Consider the following 18,523-nt stretch of genomic DNA (forward strand, 5'->3'; position numbering starts at 1 on the left):
ACGCGCAAAGTCTCGCGTTCCTCCTCTCTCTTTCTCTTCCGTTTGATGTACTCGAGTTACTTAAATCCATCTTTCGGTGCTGCAGACTATTGTAAAAATTGCATAAAAGATAATCTCTCTGTAAAAAATGATTTATAAAATGAGACCACGCTTTCCTCCGCTCCTTTTCATTTTAGACACTCCGTATACATCGTAGATTGCAAAATTTTGAGTTGACAGATAAATGTTGTGATTAGATCAGCGTAATTGCCACGGATATAAACGGAAACGCCGACGTAAGGTTTGCTTTCATTAGTGGATTATATTCCGCTTGGACTCCCTTTTCGACACTGTCATATGACGTAATAATGTGTTTAGTCTGCCGAATGTTTTAGACTTCGTGGTATTTACAATCGGTGTGGTTTGCTTTGCTATTCGAGGATAAGAGGAAAGGATCTTCGAGGAGAAAGAGAATTAGCCTTCGTGATGTTACATAATACTTCGCGTATAGAAAATCATCGACATATCAACAAAATTTTCTCTATTAAAATTTGTCATGAAATTTTGATTACAAGTTAGCTCAGCATGTCTATTCTTTAGAAACATAGAAAACTCAAATAATACTAAGAAATGTTTTTGTATCTGTGTGATAAAAATCAAAGAACTCTGATTGAATTTTATTGACATTTATATTGATTAAAAAAAAATTTCTCTTTAATAATTTTGTTTTTTTTTTATATCTTACAAGCAGTCGACAAGTCAAGAATGATGTGTCTTAAAAATATATATCTATCCGATGGAGGTATTGGTATATTTAATGAAATTTTTTTAAGAAAATATTTTTATTGCAAAATTTTTAATAATAAAAAAAAAAATGAAAATTTTATGCAAATGGTTATCTTAGAAAAATTATTCAGATTTTTCATTTAAAATGCATTTAAAACTTAAGAAATCCTCTATTTTTTTTTTATACGAGTGAAAATGCATCTAAAAAAAACTTGAGAAAAATTGCAAATTCAAAAAAGGAATTTTCAACAAAAATACCTGAAAAATCAGGAAATTTTTTTTTTTTTTTTTAGTAGACCCTGTAACCATACCAAGAAATTTCACTTCAGGACGTATGTACGTACGTGTATCGTTCAATCATCCGACTATTTATGCGTCAAATGTTTTGCGTGCGAGGAGGAGGAGAGGCGATAGAACTTTCTTTATTTACGTCTAATGCCTTGCCGCACGGCCTTGATAATTCTATGCGAGAATTATTCTATTTTCTACACGTGCACATGGCATAGCAAAGCGGGCCAGCTTTAGATTCTGGCACGGTACCAAAAGCAACATGGGATAGTGAAATTGGTCGGGAAGGCGAGTCCGACGTACTCACGAGGCGCGAATTATATCGTCGGACGAGACCTCGTCCGTGCTTCCTCGTCGTTAATTGCCGTAATTATATCGCGTGTCCGAAGGCCTTGGAAAAAGCCATCGTATCAACGTCGAATAATTCCCTCTGTCGCGCGTTGATTCTCTCAGACGAATCTGATGCGCGCGGAAATGCGGACTCGCTGCCTCGCGCGCGGAAATAGTACCTGCTGATCTGCTTGATACCGGACACACACGCGGGAGAGCACGCGGGGAAAATTAAATATTCCGCAGAATCTCGTCGCACCCTTCCTCCCCCTCTGCCCTACACGCGGCTTACCTAAAAAAAAAAAAAAACGTCGCGTCGCCTGAAACGACTCAATGTTCACGTCGTCAACATCCGTCTCGCGCCATTTCTTATCGCCTCCCTTGGCTCGAAAACAAGAGCGTCGAATTAACTCTTTCGTTAGAACAGAAATGCGTACACAACTCTATCCAGCCGTTCAGGCCCTCTTTAAAATTCCAACTGAGAATATGAATTTTAAATGGGAACAAATCTCTCTTACATTATACGGCTTAATCTTTTATTTCATATTTTATTTTATTTTATTTTTATTTAAATTTTGTGGGCGTGTGTTGTGATTTTTTCCGCTTTTCATAGAGTAATTATTAATTACATCTCTCTCTCTTTCTCGTGAGATCTTATGACAATCTATTCTCTAAAAAGCCTGGAATTCTCAGGGATTTTTTCACCTGGAAAAATTAGGGAATTTTTATGAAATTTTATTGGGATTTGGAGAATTTTGATAATTTGTTTTTATATTGTGTGTGATTTTATATTATATTTTTTTTATATGTTTTTATATTATTTTGTAATGCAGTCGATAAGCCAAGTGAATTTTATGATTAAAATATATTATCAATATTTATTTATTTTTATTTGTACATTAAATACTTTACAAAATATTGAATATGGAGTATATATCTTTTATTATAATTTTTAATGATAAAAATGAAGGGAATTTTTATGGAATTTTATTGGGACTCGGAGAATTTTGATAATTTGTTTTTATATTGTAATGTAGTCGGCAAGCCACACACACACACACACACACACACACACACACACAAGTGAATTTTATGTTTAAAATATTATCAATATTTATTTATTTATTTTATTTGTACATTAAATATTTTAAAATATTGAATATGCAGCACATATTTTTTATTATAATTTTTATAATTATAAAAAAAAATAAAAATCTTATGAAAGCTATTCGTTTGATAAGTACTTACATTTACAAAAAAATTTTTATTTTAGAAAATTGCAGGAGGAAATATTCTTTTTATCCGAAATGAATTGAAGAAAAATATCCGGACAAGGAGGGAATTTTTTTTACGAGATGCGAGTAGACACCCTGTATTATAAATATTTACGCCGAGACAACGTATTACTCGGTCGAGACGTTCAAGTTAACGTTACATAATCCCGATGCGCGACGACGGGATCGGTTGTCGCGTACGCGGCATAATTTGTGATTAGGCACCTCGTCATTATGCGATTTAACCAGACGGAACGCGTACGTGACTGCGCGTACGCTTCCTTCCTCGTCTTCTCGTGTTTCTTCTTTACTCCCGTTTCCAATGGAATGTGACGTGCGTCCGATTCATCGTCTGTCGCAGCACGCGACACCCTTCGGCGGCTGCACGTATCGTGTTCCATCTTGTAACTTCTCTACGTCATTTCCGATATTCGTCCTCTCCTTCCTCTTCTCTCGACTTTGATACGTGTATTTTGTTCAAGAATGAAAACGAGAGATGCTCGAGAGATAACTGCATGTAGTCTGTCATCTGCGAATTCCTTTCTCCACTTGGAGTCAATCTTTTTCGCTAAACTTTGAATATACATTACGCAAAATAATTAAAGGGCCACTTTCTTCCATATAAAAAAAGGCCCATTTTCAAGTAGCTGCAACTTTCTTAAAAATAATCGGAATAAGATCGATAGAAAAGCGTTACAAAGCTTGAAGTTTCTAGTTTTAGAATCTTTAAATGAATTTCAATTCTTTCCATTCGTTACAAAAGTACATTGTAAGAAAGCGACGTTCGTCGATTGAACAAATTTTTCAAAAGTTTGTTCAAGAATCCCGAATTAAAAAAAAAAAAATTCTAGCACAATTTCATTAATTGGATGTTAAAGAGCAGAGTTTTAACTTTAATTTCTTTTTTTTACCAATGTTTTATTTTTTTTCACCGAGATATTCATTATTAAAGCAGAATTGAGCTATTGACTTTGAACGCTTATAACTAGTGAAAAAATGATCGTACAGTAATCATTAATTTAAGTTTTTGAAATGTACAGAAAAAAACTTAACGCTTTGGCCTTTTGTACGAGAAACTAGAATGCTTTTTACTTGTAAATGTTGTAGAGTTTATGAAAATTTTAGCGTTTTTTTGTTAACATTCAAAGATTTAAATAAAAAAAGATAAAAGTGCAATTTTTACTTAATCTTTAAGTAACAATTACACTTTAAAAATGAATAATGATTGAAAAAATAATAATAGCGCATTAAAGTGCTAACTTTTCTTTTTTAATTACTTTTTTAATGATTATTGTACGATCATTTTTTCACTAGTTATAAGCGTTCAAAATCAATAACTCGATTTTGCTTTAATAATGAATATCTCGGCGAAAAAAATGATAAAACATTTATTAAAAAATGAAATTAAAGCTAAAACTCTGCTCTTTAATATCCAATTAATGAAATCGTCCTAGGATTTTTGTTTTAATTCAGTATTCTTGGACAAACTTTTGAAAAATTTGTTCAATCCACGGACGTCGCTTTCTTATAATGTAATTTTGTAACAAATGGAAAGAATTGAAATTCATTTAAAGATTCTAAAACTAGAAACTTTAAGCTTTTTTATTGATCTTTCGATTATTTTTAAGAAAGTTGCAACTACTTGAAAATGGGCCTTTTTTATATATAGAAGACTGTGGCTCTTTAATTTTTTTGCGTAGTATGTAATTGCGTTAAAATAAATAATATCTGCTTTAATAAACTCTGGAAAATCTGAATAATAAGAAGAGTACCGTTTACAAAATTTAAAATGTTAAAAAAATGATAAAACATTTATTAAAAAAAGGAATTAAAGCTAAAACTCTGCTCTTTAATATCCAATTAATGAAATCGTGCTAGGATTTTTGTTTTAATTCGGTATTCTTGGACAAATTTTTGAAAAATTTGTTCAATCCACGGACGTCGCTTTCTTACAATGTAATTTTGTAACGAATGGAAAGAATTGAAATTCATTTAAAGATTCTAAAACTAGAAATTTCAAGCGTTTTTATTGATCTTTCGATTATTTTTAAGGAAGTTACAATTATTTGAAAATTGGCCTTTTTGTATATAAAGAAAAGTGGCCCTTTAATTTTTTTGCGTAGTGTATAATAATATATTTATCATTGATCGTATCGTTAAATTTATCATTCCGGTTCTGTTTTTAATGTGCCTCTCAGAAACACATTGTATATTTTTTACCATTCAAGAATCGTCGAATGCGTGACTCTTAGATTCTCCGATCTAAAAGTGCTCGCGCTCGGGGTGGAGGTTTAGCTTAGCTAGGCTTAATAAAAATTTATAAAAGTACGTCTCTCTCGCATTCCGATCCAAAGGCGTGTTGCCTCTGTGTATGTATATGTGTGTGTGAGTGCCTCGGAACGAGTGCGGAATATCGAGAGTGAGACGACGGGGGATCGAGAGGGGGAGAGAGATCTCCTCTCCGGAGATTTGCGTGTTCGCGATAGGCGGGTATTGGTTTTAAAATGACCGTCTGGCCGAGGAGACGATTGCGTTTGCGCGCCTACGCGTGGGTGCGGACGCACGCTCGGATTGCGCAATCCACTCGAAATTCAAATCCCGATTCCACGAAGCGATTCCGAAGAATCGGGAAGGCGGAGTATCCGTGGATGCCGCCGCAGTGGATCCTCTGACGGATCCCGGGAAGAAAGAGAGAGAGAGAGAGAGAGAGAAAGAGAGACCTTATCTTGATTGCCTCGTCTGCCTCCGTGTTGGTCCGGAGAGAAGAGAGAGAGAGGCCATGCAAATTGCACGATTTCCATTTCTTTCTCGTTCCGTTTCTGAGCCTTCCTCGTCTCCTCGCGGGCGGCGTCGGTGGAATCTGTTTCTTCTTCTCTTCCCTTTTTTACAATTCCGATCCGGAGGAAACGGGCATAAGACGGAATAATTTGGCGCGCGTGGGCCGAGCGTCTTAAATTCTCGGACGTGTCCCGGTTCCCCCGAGGTGAGAGACAGAGAAAAGACAGCCCCGGGAAAGAAAGAGAGAGACAGAGAGAGAAGGAGACTCTGTCATTAGGAAAGGCGTATCTCGGATGCGACTCGACGCCAGGTGAGATGTCGATTCCGTTTCCCGGGAGCCGTCAAGTTTTCTGCCGCGTCTGCGTTGTACTTGTTTGTCTCGCCCCGATATTCATCCATCGTACCAGCGGAACTACGGCATGTTATCCTCCCCCGTGGCTATGAAAACAATTCCGAGAACCAGTGGCAGTTGTTATGACCGCGATTACGAAAAATATTTGCAGCTTTCTTTCCTCGCGCGCCAAAATATGATTATTTGCCAGAATTAATCGGCAATTATTTTTTAATCTTTACTTGTCTCAAAGATTCAACGGAAAGGGTTCTTTCTTTCGAGTCCGATCATCGTGATGGGGATGTTTCTACGCCTCCGTAGCCATCCCCCGCGAGTCAACGGGACGCCGCCGCTGACAAGGACGATGTACAGCAGTATGTAAGGAGTGTGCGAGGCAACAATTTGACTTGGCGAAGAGAAGCGAGAGAGAAAGGGGGAGAGAGGGGGGCTCCGCGCATTATTTATTTTGGTATGTCTAGACGCCAGATTGTCTGTCCGCATGTCCGATTTGCGACGGAGAATTCGGGGACTGCTGACGTCAGACAACCGTTGCACCGTCGTGCCGTTCTCTCGCACACGCGGCATCAAATTGCATCGCGTCCGTGTCCCTCTCCTCCCCTTTTCGCTGCTCTCACCCTATAACCCTCCGGACGGACGGACGGACGGACGGGCAGTTAAGTCCGCGTGTCTGCCGCCCGCGCCTGATCGCACGTGGGTACTTTATGTCTCTTCCGAGAGTATCCGAAGGCCGGATTTTTCTCTAACTTTGATTCCTCCTTAATTCAATCCTTTGTCTCTTTCTAGGACAAGGGGATCGAACTGAAGAAAAACAACTGTAGCCTAGAGACTAGATTCAGCTAGATTTCGCGGTTTAACCGAGAGACTTTTCTTCGTTTCCAATTTTGAAAAGAGACGAGGATAAAGAGCTATTATCCTTTATTTAGATAAAATTATTATATAAGAGAGCGACCTCGCATCTTTCGTCGATTAAAGTTTAAGCGAATGGAAAGGAGCAATTTGTGAGGCTCGCAGACGTATCTAGAAAGGGCACATTCAATCCGTAGAAGTCACACACGTATGTAATTTAAGTGCGCAATGTGTACATGCGAAATCAAGTATAAAGGTATGGGAGATGTGTGCGTATCCGGGACACTGCAATGCACTTCCTTCGACACACGTGGCCCCCCACCAGTCACGTCGGCCAACCCAGTTTGAGCAGGGTGAATAAGTGGTTACGTCGTTGGTCTCGATTCATCGATTTGTTTACCGGTGAACGCTTTGTCTTTTTTTTTTCTCTCTCTCTCTCTCTTGCATACCCGTCAATGACGATCCCGCGAATCGATTTGGAAAAGACGTATTGCGTTTTACGTCTCGAAATATTCTCAAGACATATTGGCGAGGGGTTTTTTACATTTAAATGTGTGAAATAATTTATGCCAAAGTGTTACCAGGAATCCAATACAATCACATTTTGTCAAATATTTTTTTTCAACGAAAAATTAATACGAGATTTTATTTACCAGGGACTCTCTTCGAATTCGAGCGTGTATCGAAATATCAAATTTGATTACGTCATATAGTAATCAAGCTCGTGAAAAGCTCGATACGAAAGCGTAAATTTGCGAGCATACATCTATTATTAATATTATAAGTTTTCATCTCCTTAAGATTATCAATCAGGCCATCTTTTTCATCTAAAAATAATTTAAGGAAAATCTACAATAACAGCGAAAAGCACGATTACACCTTTGTTTATAAAACAAAACTGAGCTTATTTAACTAAAAAAAAAAAAAAAAAAAAAAAAAACCTTATGACTCACTTATGACGTATAATTTATTAAAAGTCGTTCAACAGCTAATTACATTCAAATCGTTATAATAATTAAGCAAAATGGAAAATGTACGGATTTGCAGAGAAATTTCTACGCACGTGGAAGTAAATTGAATCTGTCACGGCCGTTTTATTTTTTTTTTTTTTTTTTTCTTTTTCGAACTCTTGCCGTCTGCGTGCGTTGCCGTGTTGTATCGTATTTTCACGCACGCACGCGGAGGCTGCATTTATTAAAAGCGATACATTATGATTCAAAGATCATATCTTTCGATTCGTCTAGACAGCGGAGAGGGAGACACCCTATAAAATCGTATGTGGCTGCCCCTGAAACGACCATCCGAATACGACGAGCCTCCTTGTACATTTCTCTGGTGCAAGCTTCGTGTGTTCCCGTCATATATTCCTGGGTACCTGTTCCTTCTTTTTCTCCTTCCTCCATTTCTCTCGCATTTCGTCGCCAACATTCTCTCTCTCTCTCTCTCTCTCTCTCTCTCTCAAGTCGTTCAGAAGAACTCTATCTCGCCGAATGACCGAGACTTCGTAGAAACAGAAGACGAGAAGAAGAGGAGAAGAAATTCTTTCTTTTCGTTCTTTCCTTTCGCGAGGTAATCAAAATATACGAAGGCGACCCGGTGTGTTTCGGTGGGGGGGCGGAGGAAAAAGAGGCCACGATTCGATCGAGTTATCGCACGGTAGCGAAAGTCTGCGCGCATAGATCATCATTTGCAGATGGTCGTGAAAGGAGAAAAAAAAATTTGATAACATTCGCAAGAGAGAGAGAGAGAGAGAGAGAACGTCAGTAATTCTCGGCTACCACGTAAGTATTTGCACGGGCAAAGTATATGAAACCGAGGATCTGTAGCAAGATTTGCGAAACTTGAAGCGAGCAAAGATATCGTAGAGATAAGTGTGTAAAAGTGAGAAAAAGGAAGATCCGGAGTTTGGCTCGATTCGACACCATCTTCGATAATCATCATCGGGAGATTCACGCGAAAAAGAGACGAATACCAGCAGAAGGGAAACAGTAGCGAAGAAGGGAGCGAAAGGAAGAAGAGGGGAAGAAGATAAAACATCGCGAGGAGAGAAAAGGCTGTCTTCCGCGGGATTTCGGTGCACGAGGGAAAAGGGGTTACTCGAGCGGAGGAGAAAGAGTGAAGAGCCGACGACACAACGACGGTGGTGGATAGAAAGAGAGAGAGAGAGAGAGAGAGAGAGAAGGAGAGAGGGAGAAAGACAGACGGACAGAAAGAGAGGGGGAGGAGAGGGAAGAAAAAAAGGAATCATCGTAGTAACACCGGCGCGTCTCCTCTCGCGGCTTCTCGTGGTTGTCTCGGAATTAGTGAGTAGACAGAATTATGTCTGTGAGTTGGCCAGTACCACGGCTCAGTTGAGACTTACTGCTCAGAGCGTGCACACGCATACTGTACGAATCCTTCCTGCTCACGCACCTCTCTCGCGCGATTAGAACTTAGTTCGCGATCGGTCGGCGGAGACCAATCACGGTCCAGTTCGCAAACGCGCCTCCGTACGAAACGGTTTCCTCTTCTACCTCTTCTTCTTCGTCTTCTTTTTCTTCTTCTTCTTCTTCTTCTTCTTCTTCCTCTTCACGTGCTGCTGAGACGTGTTGCAGAAAAGCAAGCGCCGCGACTAGGTGTCGAGCTGGTCACAGCAGTCTCTGCACGCGATTGTGACGTGCCCGGATCCCGAAGAAATCTCGATCAAATTTGGAGAAGAGAACGAGAGAGAGAGAGAGAGACCTCTCTCTTTAAAAAACTTTCGACGATTCTCGCTGTCATCTTGCTTCGTGATTCCGCGAGGTGAGCGAAATTGAAATCGGAAACGGAGACTAATAACGCGCGCGATATCGCATCATCTGTCATCTGTCAACGAGCTTCAAGGATTTACTACGAGAAGAGATCGTTAACGAGTAATTTTCTCGAACAACAAAGTTTTTTTTTTTTGTTCTTTCCAAATTCGAAGGTTACTCGTAGACTCTATTTATCGAGCGCCTTCCGCGAAATTTTCGATACTTTTTGTTTTTTCTTTTCTTGTGAATCATTTTCACAGAAGAGCTTGAAAATTATTTCTGGAGAGGAAATCGAGCACTCGCAGCTGTTTTATTTTTCGCAATAATTTTTGGAAATACGAATCGCCTGTCGTTGTAATCGAATACCTCACCGCATTAAATTCGTCGAACAGTTTTTTTTATTATTTGCGACAATGGGCGTTAAAACCTTCGTGTTTATTTTATTGGTGTCCATTGCGACCAATACGTGGTCCCATCATCATCACCATCATCATCAGCATGGAATTTATCCGGTGCACAGAAAAGAAAATAGTCACGTAGATTTTGTGGAAAAGCAATCCAATGTCAAGAGTGATGAAACCACGGACACTTTGCTGTCGGAATCATTGAAGAAAAGTGTAAGACACGTAGAGGCCTTAGACAGAAAAGGATCGATTCCCTTCAGTGTACGGAGAGCAGAGAAAATGCTGGAAAAGGCGATTCTACAGATAATCACAGGTGATCTCAGCACGGCTAACATGCTGCTGCTGAAGAGCCTCAATTACACTCCCGAAGAGATACAGGCGATTCGCGAGCGCGAACTCGATAAACGAAAGGATGAAGAATTGAAGAAGACAACAGAGTCGGACGGCGGGAGAAGATCCTACGAAGAGAATCTCTATGGAACCAGAGCGAAGCATTGGAACTATTCTACAGAGTTGGACACGTCCTCTCGTCGGGATCCCGATGTCGACGTGTCCAGGAACGACAGGAAGAGAGACAACCAAAACTTCGATTTCGACGCTTACAATCGCAAGGCGGTGAAAGATTACGAGGACCTGGCCTCCAAGTTTGAGCAACAGCAACAGTCGGGGTCCGAATCCGCGAGTCTCGATTACGAGGACGAGTCGAGGAACCTGGAGGAGGAGCAGGACTCGTCGTCGCAGAGCCTTCATCGGAGCTTTGACCGTGTCATGGAGCCTCACGTCATCTTCAAGATCTCCTACGACGATTCCGAGTTCGATTCCAGCTCCGGTTCCGACGAGAAGAAGTCGAGATTCGCCCTCGCCTCCATCAAGGATCCGAAGCATCGCGCGCCCCCGACCTTGAGGCACACGACTGCCAGGAACGTTGTTGCAACCAATTCCCTTCACGCTTCGTCATCATCTACTACTCCTTCTTCGTCTGCTTCTTCCGCGGTTACTGGGCACACTCCGCTACCCATAGTTTATCAGCTGGGGAATTTTCAAGACGTCAAGCCAGATTATAATCAGCCTACCTTTGGCACGACGGAATCTCCGGAGCCTACCATCACGAGCGATATCATTTCTAACGTTACGTCCAACGTGACGATCGACACCCTGATAATGGATTTGAACGATTCGTTCGCCAAGAATGAGGACAACGAGACGGTCGACAGAAAAATCAGCGAGTACGAGGGGCTGGAATGGATCGGGGAGGATATCTACAGAGTGATACCGGCTTTCACGGATTCTCTCGGCTACATCGACGATAACGAGACGTTGGATTACGATGAGCAAATGATGAATGCCTTACCGGAGGGAAAGGAGAATGATACTCTAGAGTATCAAAACGACATCCTGGATCAGATGAAGCATTTCATGGCCAAGATTAACTCATCATCCGTCGAGAACGCATCGTTGATGAATCTCTCTTTCTATCAACAAATGATGCTCGCTTATCGTCGAGGGTAAGTTGAGAAATAAAATATAAGGAAAAAAAGAATCACACGGAAAAATAGCTCAATCATGTTGAATATAATGATAGAAAATTTTATACCTATATAATATCTTTTTTATTTAACTCTGTTTAAAATCACGCTTTTCTCCTCTTCTATACGAGTCATAATTGAATCATAATTTTATTTAATGTCGTTCATCACATGCTTTGAAATATGTGCTTTCTGTGTCTTTTAGAGAAAACGTAACCACAAACTTCGACAGGTAAGCCTCCATGGAGGCCTTTATCATCCGGTAAGACATTCGTTGTGTCGTGCATTTTATTTTATTTTATTTATTATTGATCATTTTCATTTTATTTTATTTTCATTTATTATTCTCAGTATTATTCGCTTAACTCACGCATTATTTTCGCATGAAATGTGTTACATCACTAACAATACTTTTTTTATCGAAATTGTTAAATTTTTTTCGCTTGAAAAATATGTATATCTGCATACGTTGTTGCAGTGTTACAGTTATGCATTTCGCTGATTTAATCACATATAACCGAATATTTTATCTACGCGCGTCTGCCAAGAGTGTCGACGAGCAGCCAAGAAAAGATTGCGAAAGTTTTACATTATTAACGTTATTTTCAGCATCTCTGTGTGAGCTCTACATAAAATCTTCTTAATTTTCAATCTTGCAGAGCTCTTCAAGTTATATGCAAGATATTTGCCCCCCCCCCCTCCGCACGTGCATTTTTATATCGTAACAAATATCATAAGATTCTTCTTTTCGCACTCAAAAATGAGATATTACGATTTGACATATGCAATAATGATTTCTCAGGAATTTGAATTTTTTTTTTTTTTTTAACACGACGTATTTATTTGCGCGAGCGTCGTGGAAATTGGAGAATTCGACGCGTAAACGCACGAGAGGCAAAAATTCACCGATGTCGACGTCGGTCGACATCGGCGTTCTCAGCGAAACGTTGCCCTCGTCACGTAAAAATATCTCGATGGACCGATAAAAAAGTATCGCGTCGAAGAAAGAGAGGGAGAGAGAGAGAGAGAGAGAGAGAGAGAGAGAGAGAGAGCAAAGGAAAAACTTAGCGTCAAGAAAATGCATTGCTTTTTTTTGATCCTCAAATAAATAATATTCTATTTTTTTGCAATTTTCATTCGGTCGCATCAAACAGGTAAAATGATATTTATCTTTATCGAGGGATAATTTTAATCTGGAAATAATTGACGCTGTGTCAAAGAGATTTTCATAAAGAAGGGAAAATTTCGTTAAAATATTCCAAATCGAATATTAATACGATTTTTTAATAAAAAAAAATTAATAAAAGAATGTAGGAAGGTGCGAGATAAAGTTTGCGCGAGGGACAGGTTTAGGGACAGTGTTCTCAAGTCCACAGGAAGGATACGCGGTGGAAATTCCGCTGCGGTCTCTCTAGCTGTGTTTTTAAATCGCCCTCTCCCGCTTCTCCCCACGACTGTGCTCGCAGCCCCACTCGTGCGGGTGCTCGCGCGCGGGCGTTTCTTTTATTTTATTAAGTCTAGACGCGTAAATGCATTCGTGCCGGCACTGGCGTAGCCCGTTTCTCGAGAGAGAGATACAGAGAGAGAGAGAGAGAGAGAGAGAGAGAGAGAGAGAGAGAGAGAGAGAGAGAGAGAGAGAGAGAATCCTCCGTGGCTGTTGCCGATGCATTTGTGCATCGCTCGATGCACCATCACATGCATCGGTGCGGTTGCGCCGGGAGAGAGAATCTCCCTCCCCCCTCCCTGGTCCCCCCTGGATATTATTCTCGAATCTTTACGAATCTCAGCGTCTTCTCTCGGGCCTGCGATTTCGTTTTTTCTCATTCTAATTTATTTTGCGAATTTCTTTTCCAATCTCAATTACTTTGCGATAAAAAAAATTCCGAGTGATTTGAAGGCGAAGGTCGATAGGGGAGGATTATTATTGTCTCTGGGTGTCTCGAATGTCATCCAAATAGCCCGAGAGAGAGAGAGAGAGAGAGAGTCATCCGAGACACCGAGTTGAGCACCCTCGTAATCGCCGGGTGTCTAGTCGGGCTGCAGTTAGAACTCTCTTACGAGGTTACGTAACACATTTCAATTTAATGCGTTGACCTTGTCTATGCGCGGTCTCTCTTCCTATGTCGACGGAGAGAGAGAGGCGCGCGAGACGGAGAGAGAGGAGGAAGTTTTCGCGCCGGGTGATCCCCTCGCGGGTCCTCCTCCCTCTTCCCTCCCCGCCGTCTTTCCCTCTGTCTTCTCTGCATCCCGCCGTCGCAGTCGTCGTTGTCGCACCGCCAGACGGTGCAATGTGCATTTTTACGGACGACCCAATCAGGCCGCCGCGCCGCGTCGGTTACGCGTCGTCGGCCTATCAAATCGCGAGAAACCGTTCTTCGCTATCCTTTCTCTCTTTTTCGATTCGGGGTGTCTGTTTTATTTATTTTTTTTTTTTTTTTTTTCTTAACTCTAAATAACATTCCAGGTCCGGGGAGGCATTAAAATTTTCGAGACGCGCCGATTGAGCTCTCTCTCTCTCTCTCTCTCTCTCTCTCTCTCTCTCTCTCTCTCTCTTGCCGTTTCCCTATCTAATTTCCAACGCTAATGGTCTACACGGTCGGCTATGCTCCAGCGAATTTCATTATCGCGACACCCGCCTCACGAGAGAGGCGAAGAGGATCCGCCGCGTCGGTTCGCATGATGCAACGGCCTCCAGACTGGCCGTCCAGGTCCTTCCCTTTCCCAGACGACGGACAGACGTGGCACGTACGCAACGAACCGGCGCGAAATGCGTGACTTGGCCGCGGCTAGATTAACGAGCGCATGCCTAGAATCGAACATCGAGGGTTCGGTTATACCGTGATTTCGTAGAAGAGAGTCGTAACTTCTTCTCCTCCTCCTCCTCCGTCCGTGTCTGCGTTTCTCGAGAAAACCTGGGCCTACGTCTGGATTAACTTTTCGGACCTGGGATAAAATGTTATCGGGGGACCACCTATATATTCTTTTAAAAGAAGCGAGCAATTATGACCTGAGATTAGGATGAAGAATGGGTTTCGTCTGTATCGCTTGTCATTTGCCGGTCTCCTCAAACTTATGGTTCCCGGAACCTTCGCCAGACGGCGGGAAAAAGTCCTCGGAACAGGACTCCTCTGTAGGTGTCTCAGGTACTGCAAAAAAAAAAAAAAAAAAAAAAATTGTTTCTTTTTTGCATCTGTCACTCGCATTTGTTGGATTTGTCTCCCCCCCCCCCTCCTTCTTTCGCTATCCTTTTTCTTTCTCGTTCTCCTACGTCTTCTCATTTTCTTCTCTTTTCTATCATTCAGGGAAATGTACATCTCTTCTGCTCGACTCTCGGGCAAGTCAACGAGGTCGTTGACGCGGGGACTGCGCTGAAATCTGCCGAGTGGGCGTCTCTCGAACACGGCGATCCTTGTGGATGACGTAGAGAAACGATGACGCTCATCTTTTTTTCTATTCTGCTGCTAATTGATTAATGATTTAAAAATTTCACCATAAATTGACGGGATAATGTTGCGTCTAAGAAAGGTGAGATTCGAGTCACGCGGACGGCCAATATGTCCAGAAAAAAATTCCCAAAGTAGGATAAAGGACAGAGCGATGCAAATGACCCTTGGCCGAGAGAGAGAGAGAGACGTCCTGGAGGCGGATTTTAACATTCGAGACGCGGTCTAAAAAAGTTGAGCTCTCTCCGGTAGACCAGACGATAAGTCGATGGTGATTGGGGTGCTGCCGGAGTATCCGCCGACTGTCTAGCCACTGTCTGCAACGCGTAATAAATGCCTCCGTGAGCCGTATCGTGCCTCTCTGTAGGTCACTGACCATCGTCCGTTGGCCCGCGTTGGCACCCGGAAGAGTTCACACCGGGAATCCGAGGTGAAAATTCTCGAGCCGGCGCACTAGATTTATGAAGCGACGTTTATGATAGCCTTTTCTGGATCGATCTTCCAGACGACTCAAAATTCTTAGAAAACTCATTTAAATAACGCTTCACATTTAGGACGTTTCATATTTCTCACAATATCGTCCGAGTTGTTTTAGAGTGAACGAGTTTTTTTTTTTTTTTTTTTTTTCTAGGTCAGGTCTCTCGAAATAGTTTGTTTCACAAACTTTTTTTAGGAATTCTTAAAACGTCTCGATACCATTATGATTGTTGAGTATGTTTCGTGAGTGGATATTTTACACAAAGTTGTTCGAGATATTAATATAATAAAGGTGACTTTATACACTAACGCAATTTTGCTACGAAATTAATGTTGTGCTTTTACTCACCATTTTATTCAGGCACTTTGTGCAGCCTAATGAGCTTTGCTTTTCTCTTTGTGCAGTCAGAGTGAGAAGGCATTGGAAAATATCAAGTCGCTAGTTCTCGGGATAACTGGGAGAAGCAACAACAACGACACTAGCACCAATCAGATTCAACGCGAGAGGCTCACCATGTTTTCGCCTACTTGTTAGTAACTTGACAATTCGTCTTCACCTTTTATACTGTTGCGAGAATATTATTAGTTTATTAGACAGAATGTGTGATTGTTTTATTACATAGGCCAGATACCTCGAAACACGGACGCCGAGGCTTGGACAGATCCGTTTTTGATGAACATACATTTCCAGTTGAATTTGACTTCCAGCGATCACGTGGTCGCGGCGAAGCTACGAATTTACAAATTACCGCAGGAGAATCTCACGGCTTTTGCGAGCGGGACTTTCGACGAGGACGAGGATGACGAGAAGAAGATCAGGATATCCGTGTACTATTACACAAAGTCGTTAAAGAGGCATCGATGTGAGTGTTTAATCAAATTGTATTGAATTTATGTACAATTACTTATATAAGAGCTAGAAAGTTCAAGATTTCTTCTTCATCTCATAGCGAAGAGACGATTGATGGACTCGATCGTGACGCCTCTGACAACCTACGGCAAACAGCTGGTGCTGGACGTCAGGCAAGGCGTGAGATTCTGGCGAACGATCTCGCGAACCTCGTCGCACGCTAACAATCACGGTTTGGTGATTCAGATAGAGGACCAAGACGGCCGGGCGCTGAAGCCGGCCCTGTATATCCAGCAGCCGTCCTGCACGGACCACGATTCGAATCAGAAGGCATGTGAGTGTGTGCTCTAACAATACTAACTTATATTTGAGTCTTGGATTGTGCGCCTTGGCAAGGTTCCTCTTGCGTGAAACTAAACAACGCGTGTGGAGTAACGCATGAAACAAGAGAAGAAAGAGTGTGTTAGATAATGTTATCGATCCTTGCATACGGATATACGTATAGGGTGGTCTCAAAATCTCTGAATTTGTTTTTTTTTCAATTTGAAGAAGATTTTTCCTTGGTGAAAATGTCAATAATAATTTGCCAGTTATAAGAGATCAAACGAAGAAGAGTTTTCGTAAATTAAACTTTGACTTAAATGATTAACATTTTTCAATTAATTTTAGATGGAGTTTACTTTAATAAAATTATTAGCTAAAGATATACAATATAATGGCAAAAAAAAAAAAAAAACTGTCTTCAAATTAGCCAGAGAATCCGCTCTTAAAAAAATTCAAAATTTTTAAATCACCTTGTATATAGCAACCTTTCGTGATAATTATAAAATGTTTACACGTGTGTTTTTCGATTAATCCATTTTTTTTTAGATCTCGACAGCCTTTTGGACTCTCATTTAAAAAATTTTTTCTTTTTTTCCCTACAGTCCAGCTCAAACCTGCACTTTTCATCCGAGCTTGTGCTCGTTACAGTCACATCGTAAACAACGAGAAAGTCACATTTGTGAATTGTAGGCGCTAGATAAAAATGACATATGAATTGGATCGGATCACGAAACGAGGGGATGTTGTTTCGAAACAAGCCGACTTAAATTACATTGTGATTGCGGCCGTCTCGAATGCACAGGCAGACAAAGACACGTGCAATTTCTTTGTATAAATTCAAAATTTGCGCGCTAAGTATAAAAAGAAAGAAATGTCTCTACTCAGAAATATTATATGAAAAAATGCGTCCTCTAAATATTGAATTTTAAACTTTAGAATTTAAGAAGTTTTGTATTTTAACGGTGAAGGAAATTTCATGTAATTTTGAATGATATAGATTAGTATACGGATAAACAGAGAGTCGGACCGAAATAAAGCGAAACAGATACATTTTCTTTCTTTCCAAGCTCTCTCGCCTTCAAAAGAGACGCTTCCAAAATTTTTTACCAATAATTACTTATTCTTTTTACTGACAATTTGTTTTGAGAAGAATGTATAGGCCCGGCTTTAAATAAGTAAAAATAGCTGTAAAAAATAGAGAGATATGATTCTATAGGAGTTTTTTTATATAGACTGTTTTTAACTTAAGGAAAAATTATTTAATAATAATTTAAGTCCTCATATAATTATTCTTGTACGTTTAAGTGAATTGTCTCCTTTTTAGATATTCTATATATTATAATGTATATATAATTAAGTGTAAAAATGACTTTTATGCATTTGCCAACGTGTCAACATACCCATGACTGATGTAGCCAAATGTAAAAGTTTAGGATCGCCCGCGCGATACACACACACATACGCGCACGCACATAAATATATTATATATATTATATATATTATATATATATATATATATTTATGCTAATTAAATATAAATAAATTAAGGATTTTGTTAGGATACCTGGATTTTGTTCCGAGTCTATTCACCTGGTTAGGTGAATTCGTAGATTATTTCGCGAAATGTTGCGGACAAAAAAAATAGATTTCCGAAAAACATATCCTCGAAATCGCATCGCGTTCGCCCGATTTCTTACGATACTTACAATGTACGTGACAAAAGAGACATAATAGTTAATGTCTCCTGCGGTGTATATAATGTATATTTCCATGTCATATCGCAAGCAAATAAATTCATTTGCAGTAAGACACATCGAATGTTTGATAAGTAAACATTTCTTCCTTCCTTTCATAGCTTTCCATAATTATATCATTATCAAATTATTAGGAAAGATATGTAGCAAATATTGTACAAAACATATTTTATTAAAAAGATCTAGATATATAAGGAATTAAGTGATTCAACACTTATAATAAATTGATTTACATCAGAGTGTCATTTTAATCAATAAAAAGCCGAGGTCACCTCTTATATATGTATATAATATATATAATATATATATATATATATATATGTATATATATAAAATTTGAA

General features: G+C 40.1%; 1 protein-coding gene across 3 annotated transcripts; it reads left to right on the plus strand.

The window, feature by feature from the left end:
* Nucleotides 1-8,870: 8,870 nt before the first annotated feature.
* LOC140672686 (uncharacterized) lies at nucleotides 8,871-18,235 on the plus strand. 3 transcript variants are annotated; one of them, XM_072905048.1, is made up of 6 exons: nucleotides 8,873-11,313; nucleotides 11,540-11,566; nucleotides 15,660-15,784; nucleotides 15,878-16,117; nucleotides 16,205-16,438; nucleotides 17,031-18,235. In XM_072905048.1, exons 1-6 carry the CDS (start codon nucleotides 9,818-9,820, stop codon nucleotides 17,123-17,125), a joined length of 2,217 nt encoding a protein of 738 aa, XP_072761149.1. In that variant the 5' UTR covers nucleotides 8,873-9,817; the 3' UTR covers nucleotides 17,126-18,235. The 3 variants fall into 3 exon arrangements, with proteins under 3 accessions (XP_072761150.1, XP_072761149.1, XP_072761151.1); XM_072905050.1 differs by having other exon boundaries at nucleotides 8,877-11,313; nucleotides 16,205-16,434; XM_072905049.1 differs by lacking the exon at nucleotides 11,540-11,566 and having other exon boundaries at nucleotides 8,871-11,313.
* Nucleotides 18,236-18,523: the final 288 nt, after the last annotated feature.

This window comes from Anoplolepis gracilipes, chromosome 13 (genome assembly GCF_047496725.1).
Source record: "Anoplolepis gracilipes chromosome 13, ASM4749672v1, whole genome shotgun sequence".
Lineage (NCBI taxonomy): Eukaryota > Metazoa > Arthropoda > Insecta > Hymenoptera > Formicidae > Anoplolepis > Anoplolepis gracilipes.

Bases quoted from the DNA above. Each gene is read 5' to 3' on its own strand.
- LOC140672686 (XM_072905048.1), top strand. From the start codon at position 9,818: ATGGGCGTTAAAACCTTCGTGTTTATTTTATTGGTGTCCATTGCGACC. The intron at 15,785-15,877 runs GTTAGTAACTTG...TTTATTACATAG, and splicing joins CACCATGTTTTCGCCTACTT to GCCAGATACCTCGAAACACG. The intron at 16,439-17,030 runs GTGAGTGTGTGC...TTTTCCCTACAG, and splicing joins CGATTCGAATCAGAAGGCAT to TCCAGCTCAAACCTGCACTT.